This window comes from Pelodiscus sinensis, chromosome 13 (genome assembly GCF_052426305.1).
Source record: "Pelodiscus sinensis isolate ZL-2025 chromosome 13, ASM5242630v1, whole genome shotgun sequence".
NCBI classification, from domain to species: domain Eukaryota; kingdom Metazoa; phylum Chordata; order Testudines; family Trionychidae; genus Pelodiscus; species Pelodiscus sinensis.
In genome coordinates, this window is record NC_143064.1 from 42,845,515 (window position 1) to 42,857,522 (window position 12,008).

Sequence of the window (12,008 nt, forward strand, 5' to 3'; positions counted from 1 at the left end):
ATATTTCTCAATAGCTGCACTATTTTTAATTGAGCAAAGACATCATTCATAATACTTGCAAACATTAAAGCTATGATTCTATAAACTGACTGAGACTGCAGCTGTAGGGGATGTTAGGGGCCAGGAGTGGTATTGGCATCAAGGAAGGGGCAGAGCTGGGCTACGGGTGGGAGAGCAGCCATTCCCGTGGCCAGATGCAGCTTCTTTCACAGCTTCGTCCCCAGGCCAGGCACTGGACTGCAGCCAGCAGCAGAGGTCAAGGGCTGGCACAGGGCAAGGATGAAAGCCATGGTGAGGCTGGGGATAGGGTGAGGTGCTGGGCTGGTAGCACAGCTGTAGACACAACCGAAGTAGAGCTTGGGGTGGGGAGAGGCTGGTTAACATTCCTTCCCATTTCCCATGGGGGAGGAGGATGTCCCAGACCCACCACACATTCCTTCATGACCCCCAGCGGGGACCATCCTACAGTCAGGAACCCCTGTATTACAGATATTTGCAGTTCCATGTGGAGTTTGTTGCCACAACATTGAGGCTAAGAGATTATTGATGTTTGCATATTTTTCTCAAGTATTTGCTATTAAGGTTAGGGGCTGAATACTTCACTAAGATAACTGATGCATGGAAAATGATCATGGCATCCAAAATGATCTGACACTAAAAGGAATTTACTAGCTGCAGACACTTTCTCTGTTTTTCATGTTGTGTTTTAAATGGCTACATGCTGGCTATATGTACAGTATTGGAGTTATTGTTCTCACAAGAAATAGAACTAATAATGAGCGCTAGATAAATAGGTAATGGAAATATACCAGTGCAAAAATAGTAAACCAAATAATTAGCAGAAGGACTGTTGAGAGGACAAACTTATATGTAGTGCTTTAAAATTTATGTGGTACATCAAAGTGACATCATATTAATTATGTTATAATTACTTAACATGAACATTTTAAAAGGGATTATAAATTATACAGTTTTCTAGTTTTCTGTTTCTAAATGTAACAAGTGCAAAAGTAAGAGGTAGATTTAGAATGTGTTAAGCATCTTAATGGACACTTTTTTTGGAAGCATGATGTCCATGACAGTATTTGTGACAGTTTATATATTTTATTTAATCTGTAGTTTTTAGCAATCCACGTACATGGCTTTCATCTAATTCACCTCAGGGAAGTATTTTGGCAGAATATTCAGTACTGGTTGGTGATGGTGGTTGTGGGGTTGGGAGGTGTTGGTTGTTTTTAATGCTTATAAAACAATTTAACTCTAGAAAATATGAATAAAATGTTGAATCTTTTTTTGCGATTAATGGGTTAAACTGAAAAAGACATTATTCTGTGAAATCCTTGTATGTGCGGAAATACACATTACTCAGAACAATGAGCATGCAGTTGTACTCTATGAATTCATATTGGAAAGGGAATATTGTTTATAAAATTAAGATATGCTGCATACAAAAGCTTTTTTATTCTTTGTATTCTCACTTAGCATTCTTTCTCTTGCAGATGAGCTCAGTGAAAATGTTACGGCCACGCCTCAATGGCATCCTTTTCAAGCTGATGTTTGAAGAACATGTAAACAACATTAGACCTGGCATAATGGCAGTAACACTAGCCTGTGAGGAGCTGAAGAAGAGTGAGAGCTTTAACAGGTTGCTAGAGCTAGTGTTGTTGGTTGGAAACTACATGAATTCAGGCTCAAGAAATGCTCAGTCGCTGGGTTTTAACATCAGCTTTCTTTGCAAGGTAAGGTTAAGCCATGACAACTTTTATTATTTTATAGCTGCAGACCTGGGGCCAGAATCTATGCCATGCTGCTTTTTAATACCCATATTAGTGTCCCACCATGTGAGAATCCCCAGCTGATAATCAGCCAACGTAGACAACTCAGCATTACCCCATTTATGATAAGAGGTCTGTGTGCCCAAAGGCTGAAGGAAGGGACGTAGCTGGAGATCTTCTGTTTCTTGGTTTCCTGTGTCATACCTCGGTGTTTTCGTACCTCGGTACCTTTGGTGGACTGTCAGTGTCAGCATCGTCTGGTCAGGGTTGTCCTGGTGCGTTCCTGACGGGATCTCTACTCTGTCGGTGATGATAAACTTTCGGCTGCGTGCGTAACAATCGGTACTCCCTTTATCTGGAGTGTTAGACCCCGTGCACTTGGGTCAACATAGGAGATCTCTGAGAGGCCCCGGAAACGACAGATGCAGGCAAGGTTTAAAATCAGTTGAGCAGGTTTATTGTCAAATGCAAAGCTCTACCAGTCGGTAACAGAGATCAGTCCAATGTTACACCACTTGGCGCTATGGCCCGCGTTGACAAGGTACCAACACCGGGCAGGCCTATTGCCATATATCAGATACTAACAGCAGTTAGTCAAAGTTAAGCTACTGTGTGTTCTGTAAGGTCAGGCAATGACACCTGCCGTTCAGGCGCCTAGTGCGCCCCCCCTCACCCTCCAAGGTCGGCTAGAGAGCACCCTCTGCAGTGTCCTTTTTATACAGAGGTACAAACAACTTACATCATTTCTTTACGTGCCAGGTTACCACTCTCTGTTGCCTAGTTACCACCCCTCACCTTATGGAAGGGGGGCTTACTTACTATCCTTCATGCTTCAATTCCGACCTTGTCCTGAACCTAGGTCGGTATGTGCATTAGTTTTTAGGGAGTCTTTGTACCAAGACATTTCTTATTAAGATGTTCCATTACTCTCCTTTGGCTTACAGTCTGTACCCAGTGCCTCTCTGTGTCCTTCCATGCTTGACCTAACTTACACAATCGCACAATTATCAATAGGGCTTCTTTCTTGGCTCCTATGTTACTGAACCAAAGTCTTGCTCACTAGATTGTAAGGCTCTATTTAGGCCTGCTGACTTCATGTTACTGACCCTCAACTTACTACAGTGATCTTGAGTCAGTGTTACCACTCCTTGATGGATGTCACAATATTGAATACATTAGAACATAGTTGACCTACTCTGACTCTTAACTAGAGGTTTGTGACAAGCGCCAGGTGCCTCAAGGATTTAGGTAAAACACATGATGTGCACAGTTGGTTGGGCTCAGATCACAGCCAGTGTGATATCTGCAAAGGCCTGTAGAGGTGGGAAGAACAAAATGCATTGCTGTTATCATCTGGGAATATCACATTTCTATTCAGTTCGCTCCTAGTTGTAGATTTCAAGGACAGAAAGAACCGTTGTGGTGATCGAGTCTGAACTCCCATGTAATATAGGCTATACATTTCCCTTCAAATAATTCCTAAGAGTTGGTTTAAATTTCAGTTGTTGGGTTTAGTACGTCAGTGCTGGGTGATGCTGCTGACCTTGATATATTGGAGATAAGGCCAGTGGTTCTCAACCAGGAGTATGCGTATAGCTGGGGGTTATGCAGAGGTCTTCCAGGAGATATTCAAGTCACTTCCAGGAGATACTCAAGTAGATCGTTGTTTCTCAGCCTGGGGATTGGAGCCTCGTGGAGGAGGGATGTTATGGGATAGATTTAGGAAGATGGCAAGTACAAGGGGTATATTAGGGGGTGCCAATCAGAGCAATTGTAAGGACTCCTGCAAAGCTAAGATACATGTCACTGGGGGTTTGGGTTTCAGACAAAGCTCACAAGTGACAAACAGGCTGAAGCATTTCACTGAAATATAAGTACAATAGCCTCAAAGGGGTAGCTGTGTTCGTAATTTTTTTAAAAAAGAGTGGTCCTTTAGCACCTTAAAATCATAGAGTGGGTTTTCCTCGTTTTTCTGTAAGTACAATATTTATATAGAAATTAATTGATTTTATACTTACATGGTAAAATTAAGAAAGTAAGCAGTTTTTCAGTAATAGTGTGCTGTGACCCCTTTTTATTTTTGTCTGATTTTGTAAGCAAGTAGCTTTTAAGTTAGGTGAAATTGGGGGAACACAGACTCTTAAATGGGATACAGTTGTGAACCTCTGGGCTAGATGATCTGAAGGGTCCTATCAAATTCAGGCCCATTATGATCAGTTTCACAGCCATAGGAATTGAAAAATCATTAATTTAATGATTTTAGTTATTTAAGTCTGACGTTTCATGGTTTTATAATTGTAGAGATCCTCATCCAAAAAGGAGTTGGGTTGAGGTGTCATAAGGAGATTGTAGAGTGTATTGTAGTACTGTCACCCATACTTCTGCACTGCTGCTGGTGGTGATGCTGCCTTCGCAGCTGGAGAACAGCAACTGCTGGCAGGGAGTTGTGCTCTGAAGCCAGAGCTGCTGCCAGCAGCAGCAGCCCAGAAATAAGGATGGCATGGTATGGTATTACCATCCTTCTGCACTGCTGCTGGTCATTCTGCCTTCAGAACTTGGCACCTGGACAACACCACACTGTTGTTGCCCAACTCTGAAGGTAGCACAGAACAGTGGTAATATTGTGATCTCTCAAATAGTCTTGTGATCCCCCTTCAACTCCCTTTTGGGTCAGGACCTCTAATTTGAGAGACACTGATTTCCTCCATAAAATCTGTATAACATAGGGAAAAAGCTCATATACCACTGCAGGAAATCTGTAGAGCTGCAGCTTGGTCTTCAGTACATACATTCACATCACAATATTCCATCACACAATAATCCAGACAGGTTATAACTTTTGGTACCGCGGTTCTCAAGTCAGCTACGCTTTGATTTCTATCTCTCCTCCTGGGTAAGGCTTGTGAATCACCTAATCGGGATAGATGTGAGCAAGCACTCAGATAAGAAAAAACTGGGTACTCACTTTTGTAACTGTTGTTCTTCAAGCTGTGTTGCTCTTAGCTATTCCATACCTATCCTCCTTCCCTACTGTCAGAGTAGCTGGCAAGAAGGAATTTAGGGGCAGTGGGTCGTCAGGGTCATAAATAGCACCGGCACCACTGTAGGGGCTTCACAGCTCACCTAGAGTAAAACTTTCTGGCACCGTGCACACGTTGCTCATATCTATTCCTTTTAGGTGTGTGCGCAACACATCTTGAAGGATAACTATTTTTTCCTCCTTTTCTCCACACAACACTCAACTGACATCTTTCACTAGAGAGAGACTCAAAGGATTCAGCACAAAGATTTTACCAACTTCAGATAAAATAAAAACAATATGCTGGGGAATACTATCATGTAGTAATAGCAGTTTAAAGAGTGAGGAAAGGCTGACCGTTTTTAAATCAAACTCCTTTCACTTTTCAGTACAATTTTCATCTAGTGGGAAATGAATACTTTATGCAGGAAACAAATTGTTGTTAATATGTGAGAGAGACTATAGAGGTATAGTATTCCTGCACAATGTAGATATAGGAAGGTATTCTTAGAGTTCGGGTAATATGTTTATGAATAACTGTCAGTATAAATAGTATATGTAAATTCACTAGTGTTGTAAATTGTATTCTACTGAATTAAATAACTGTTGAAGCATAGCTAATTATGGTTTCAGATACATTCCAGTTACAGTATCTAAGGCACTGATTGCTTCTTACTTGAGTTGGACAGTTACATACCAAACTTTTTTAAGACCTCTATTTCCATTAAATTATTTTAATGCTAATTTTTTCCCGTGGTAGATTTGGAAAGAAAATAGTAAACTGTTCTTTGTAATAATCTAGGTTGTAATAAGATATTTATTTTTGTGGATGAAGACTACATCAAATGTCCTTTGTTGTCAGGTAATGTTAAAATATACTAGTTACCATTCATATCCATTAGAATAAAAATCCAAAACATAGCTAAATTAAAAATGTGAATTGACACAGTAGTGTCATTAATCCATACCTGTAAGTATAACTTTTACCATTGAATAGTAATTGAAAATAGTACATTTTCCCCATGTGATACATCAAACCAGCATGTGCTTAACAGAAGTAAAATTAATGGAATTGAAGATGAGTTGGCAATGATGTCTGTTATTGTAGAAACAACTATTATCAGTGCTAGAGATGAGGGCAATTTTTCTATTTCCTTTATAATCCTCTTTGTTTTGTGTCTTGGACATTCTGATTTGCATTGGGTAAAAAAAAAAATCATAAAGTAGTCAGACAAAAATTACTTGACCTTGTAAAATGTTGAACTGTGGTATTGATTTCAGTAGCCTTTTGATTCATATTTTTTTTACTGAAACTATCATTATACTTGAGTAATTAGCAGATACTTGATTCTTACTTTTCACTCTATAAATTCTTTATTACTTCCTTTTAAAAAAGAGATTTTTGTTTAAGAAGTGGTTTTTGCACTTGTATAGTTCTTTCAGTTCATATTTTTTTGTTCCTTAGATGATTTTGTTTTACTTATTACCAATAACAACAGCTGCATATCATTTGTTAAGAATTCAATTTCTAGAATGACGACAATGAAAAGTCATATGCAATTTATCTAAGATTCACTTACACTGTAGTGGTTGATATGGAAGAATCTTAAACAATGTGTGATATTAGTGGTTTATGCACACACGGACATGCATGCACACTCATAAAAGAAATGCCAGGTGCTGGTATGTAAGTGAAATACTCTTTATCCAGAATGGTGCATGACATGCATTGCCATATTTTGCTTTCATAGGGCATCTGAGCCCTCATCTGGAGTGGCTTCACAGGATACTTCAATATTCATGTCCACTGTGTCCTTGATCTTCATTTTGTTTCTGGCAACCACTGGACCAGTTGCTTCCTCTCCCCCCCCCCCCCCAATACAGTGTATAAGTCACTTGTAATGGTTTTGAAGTGATGTAAGAAATTGAACTATATTAGATAGTGATTTTTTGTTTTATAAATAAACTAAATTTTACATTTGAAACCAATTTTACATTTGAAACCAGTTATCAGCCTTATTATAACAGTCCAGACTAGTTTAGGTTTTTAAGTTGCTAGTCAATATTTATCTCATGTTGAAAGACAGCTAATTATAAATCAAGACCCCTATAATTTCTAATCATAATGGGCACATGTTTGGATTTGCTTTGTTCAGTTTGTGTGATGCTTGACCTTCATTTTAAATGCGTTGTATTCCTGTTAATAGACTCTTATCATTCTGAAGACTTTAAATAATTCACTGTACCATTAGAAGAATGTTTCACAAATGAAATACCTTCTATGTCCTTTCATGTTATATTTAAATTTATTAGTTTTCTCTGATTTTTGTCCCTATTTCTTGTTTTATTAATTGTTATGGGAAAGTACACCATGAGTAAACCACTATCTATGATCACTACTCACCAATTTTTCTATTGGCCAGTATTATGTGGCCTACAGTTCTGTTGCAGAAATACACAAAAGCCAGAAATTCCATAGGAAAAAAAATGTGACACACTTTATATCACTGTGATTTGCTTGGCTTCCTGGAGGCTGGTAATACTTCCTTTCTTTGAGAGTTTCAGGAGAATCCTGCCCTTCTCTTTACAAGAAACATGAATATATTTGACTTTTCAACTTTCTTTAGAGGAATCTGTTAATCTTGTTTTCAACTGGGAAAAGTTCATATATCACTGTTAACAACTGCTCTATTTGCTTATTAAAAAACAACTTTTTTTCAAAGTGGATAATCAGAAATTGTCTGTGTCATGTTCTGAAAGCCTTTGCATGAGCTCTATTGCATAAATACACAGGTTGTACCTCCCTTAACTGGGACACTCTGGTCCAGTAAGGACCACAGATGTTCCTGGACAACAGAACCCAGGTATGGGGAGGTTGGCTGCGTGGCAGGAGCAGCAGAGGGGGCATGGAGACTTAGCCGGGAGCCAGGGCGCGGAGGCATGAGCAGCTCAGCAGGGAGCTCTGGCCCCTGTGGCCAGGTGGTAGAGAGGGCCCAGCAGTGACAGTTGTAGAACTCTGGCCGCAGAGCTTGGGAACTGCATAGGTGGCCTCAGAGCTCAAGGCACAGCAGCAGCAGTGGCCACGGCCAGGCAGGAAGCAGTGGGTCTAGGCTGGAGCCGTAGCTGGGAGCAGCAGTACAGCATGGGCCATGTTGGGAGGGACCTCCCCTGGTCTAGCAAATCCCCTCGTTAAGCACCAGTCAGGTCCTGAGGGTGCCAGAGGAACCAAGAACAGCCTTGTATTAGAAGTTTTCTGTGACACTTTACATCCAATACAATTTTGTTAACACTACAAGCTAGAAAACTGAAATTTTTAAAAACTTTAAAATACAGAACTGAATCTACTTTTTGATACTTGTTTTCCAAGAACATATTTATTTTGGTTTCTTTGTAGCATCCCTTATCAAGACTTACACTATAAACTGAGATTTATAATTAATATGTATGCTACAGAAAAATGCTTTATTAGTTTGATGACCTTTTAGCAAATTTATGTGCGCACAAGTGTGCGCGTACACACACACTCTCTCTCTCTCTCTCTCTCTCTCTCTCTGTCTGTCTGTCTGTGTTCAAATAAATGCTGAGAAAAGAAAGATAACCAGGCAATGCTCACAATAAGTTTGAATTTTTCCCCTTTAAAGTAATAGAATTTGCATTTTGGATTTGGGGCAGGGAGGGAAGGAAATGATCAAATACTGAGATTGAAGTCCATTTGCAAACAGAGCTATTCCATGTGGGGGGGGCGGAGGGGGGGAGAGAGGGAATAACATGTGGGTGAACTACATTCTGCAAAGATCAGTAGGTGTAATAGAATACGGGAGGAGTGAGAGGAAACAAACCCCATTGTTCCAGGTAGAGAGAAACATACACCAACCAGGAGATGGGCAGTTTAGAGTTTTGGCTCTTGACAGTTGGTTGAATAGGTACTGGATTCACATAGTTTGTCTGAATCCTAATAATATACTGTTTTCTTGCTATGAGGACTGCACTGGAGAAAGTTTATTTTTAGTACATGTTAAGGGATACATCTTGACTGCTGTTTTAACTGGACTTATGTTTTAGTTCTCATCATTTGAAAGGAGGGAACTGAGCTTTGGGTGGATTTTATTTCCTTTTTGGTTTATTGATTATGCCAAAATGGAAACAGTTACATGAACTGTTTATGCATTACATAAGCACATAGTAGATGTAGACATATATTGGCCTAAACAAGGGGCATGGGGACCCTCCTTTTTTGGTAAAGCTGCTGACAGGGATTGATGAGTCTCTGGTTTGCAAGAAAAGAACAACTTTTGATGATTCTCCATATATCATAGATTGGCAATAAAATAAATAATTGAAACAGAATATAAAAAATATGATGTATGGGTCTAGCTGTAAGCTTTACTTGGTTCACCACAAAGTCTGTTTCTATAGAGAATTTGAGATCAAATTAACCCAACTGATTTAGTACTCTGTGATCTCATGTATTCATTTTCTTGTTTAACCGTATGCCTGATTTTATGATTGTCAAATTGTGGTACAGCTGACAAGATTAAGAACTTTTAGCATGTGTAATTGAGAAAAAAATTACTTGTCAGGGAGCTCTCTTCTGGTGAGATTTTGGCCTTTTGTGAATGACACTTAGAAAGAATCTAACAATATGTGACCTTCCTACCTAGTTTTTATACTATGTCTTCCCGCTACCCCAAATATAGATCACAGAATCATAGAATCCTAGGGCTGGAAGGGACCTCAGGAGGTCATCGTCCAGCCCCCTGCCCAAAGAAGGACCAGTCCCAACTAAATCATCCTAACCAGGGTTTTGTCAAGCTGGGACTAAAAAGTCTCTAGGGATGGAGATTCCACCACCTCTCTAGATAATTCATTGCAGTGCCTCACCACCCTCCTAGAGAAATAGTTTTTCTTAATATCTAACCTACACCTTTTCACTGTAATTTGAGACCATTGCTCCTTGTTCCGCCACCTGTCACTACTGTGAACAGCCTCTCTCCATCCCCTTCAGGGAGTTGAAGGCTGCTATCAAATTCCCCCTCTCTCTTCTCTTCTGCAGACTAAATAAGCCCAGATCCCTCAGCCTCTCTTTGTAGGTCATGTGCTCGAGCCCCCTAATTATAGGTATGTTGCCAGTGGGTCAGTCTTAAGACCAAAGGCACTGGACACAAATCAAAAACAAGTGGAATGTGTAGGAGAGCAGGAAGAACCAAGCAAGAGTACGAAGTTAAAAATGTAGACAATGCTTAAAAGTATGAATTTCTTAATGGCTAGAGAACCCTCCATACATGGCCTTAGAAAAATAAAATGTTTTAAAATTGTTTCCTTAACTATGTGAAAAATTTAACAGCCTTTCACCGGTGAGGTGAGATGTTCAACTTTTACTGGAAATCATGGGTTTGCGCGCACCTAACTCTCATTTGTGGTTTGGAAAAATAGAAACATAATGTAAAACATAAGAACATACATAAGAATGGCCATACTGGGTCAGATCAAAGGTCCATCCAGCCCAGTACCCTATGTACCAACAGTGGCCAATGCCAGGTGTCCCTAGAGGAAGTGAATCAAACAGTTAACAATCAAGCAATCTCTCTCCTGCCATCCATCTCCACCCTCTGACAAACAGAGACTAGGGACACCATTCCTTACCCATACTGGCTAATAGCCATTTATGGACCTAACCTCCATTAATTTATCTAGTTCTGTTTTGAACCCTGTTATAGCTCTAGCCTTCACAACCCCCTAGGCAAGAATTTCCACAGATTGACTATGTGCTGTGTGAAGAAGAACTTCCTTTTATTTGTTTTAAACCTGCTGTCCATTAGTTTTATTTGGTGGCCCCTAGTTCTTATATTATGGGAACAAGTAAATAACTTTTCCTTATTCACTTTCTCCACACCACTCATGATTTTATATACCACTGTCATATCCCCCTTAGTCTCCTCTTTTCCAAGCTGAAAAGTCCCAGTCTCTTTAATCTCTCCTCATATGGGACCCTTTCCAAATCCCTAATCATTTTAGTTGCCCTTCTCTGAACCTTTTCTAATGCCAGAATATCTTTTTTGAGATGACTACATCTGTATGCAGTATTCAAGATGTGGGTGTACCCTGGATTTATATATGGGCAATAAGGTATTTTCTGTCTTATTCTCTATCCCTTTCTTAATGATTCCTGACATCCTATTTGCTTTTTTGACTGCCACTGCACACTGCGTGGATGTCTTCATAGAACTATCCACGATGACTCCAAGATCTCTTTCCTGATTAGTTTTAGCTAAATTAGCCCCCATCTTATTATATGTATAATAGGGGTTATTTTTTCCAACGTACAGTAAAACTCCAATGGTCTGGCATCTGATGGTACTGCACTCCTGATGGTCCAGCATCATCAGGAACCTGGAAGTGCTCCGGGCAGCTGAACCATTGGAGCTGCTCTACCCCCAGCTTCCCCGATTCAGCTGCTGCTAAAACTGATCAGCGGCTGAATCATAGAATCATAGAACTGGAAGAGACCTCAGAAGGTTATCAAGTCCAGCCCCCTGCTCTAGGCAGGACCAATTCCAACTAAATCAACCCGGCCAGGGCTTTGTCAAGCTGAGACTTCAACACCTCTAGGGATGGAGACTCCACTACTTCCCTAGGTAACCCACTCCAGTGCTTCACCACCCTCCTCGTGAAATAGTTTTTCCTAATATGCAACCTAGACCTCTCCCACCACAACTTGAGACCATTGCTCCTTGTTCTACCATCTGTCACTACTGAGAACAGCCTCTCTCCATCCTCTTTGGAACCTCCCTTCAGGAAAATGAAGGCTGCTATCAAATCCCCCCTCACTTTTCTCTTCTGCAGACTAAACATACCCAAGTCCCTCAGCCTCTCCTCATAAGTCATATGCTCCAGCCCCCCAATCATTTTGGTTGCCCTCTGCTGGACCCTCTCCAATGCGTCCACATCCTTTTTGTAGTGGGGGGCCCAGAACTGGACACAATACTCCAGATGTGGCCTTACCAAAGCCAAATAAAGGGGAATAATGACATCCCTTTGTCATTTGATAATGAATCGGAGAAGCCGGGGGCAGAGCAGCTGGAGTGCTGCCGGGTAGGTCCCGTAGCGCTGCCCCTCGGGGTTGCGGGACCAACCCGGCAGCACCCCAGCTGTCCCTGATTCAGCCACTGATGAAACTGACCAGTGGCTGACTCCAGGAAGCCCGAGGCAGAGCA

At 40.7% G+C, this 12,008-nt stretch overlaps 1 protein-coding gene across 5 annotated transcripts in view; it reads left to right on the top strand.

Moving 5' to 3' along the window:
- Positions 1-12,008, top strand: part of DIAPH2 (diaphanous related formin 2) — a 778,453-nt gene that overhangs the window by 356,426 nt on the left and 410,019 nt on the right. For all 5 annotated transcript variants that reach the window (XM_075896761.2, XM_075896762.2, XM_089781656.1 and 2 more), the window contains exon 22: positions 1,500-1,739. In XM_075896761.2, coding sequence (XP_075752876.2) covers positions 1,500-1,739 — 240 coding nt within the window. The remainder of the gene's footprint in view (positions 1-1,499; positions 1,740-12,008) is intronic.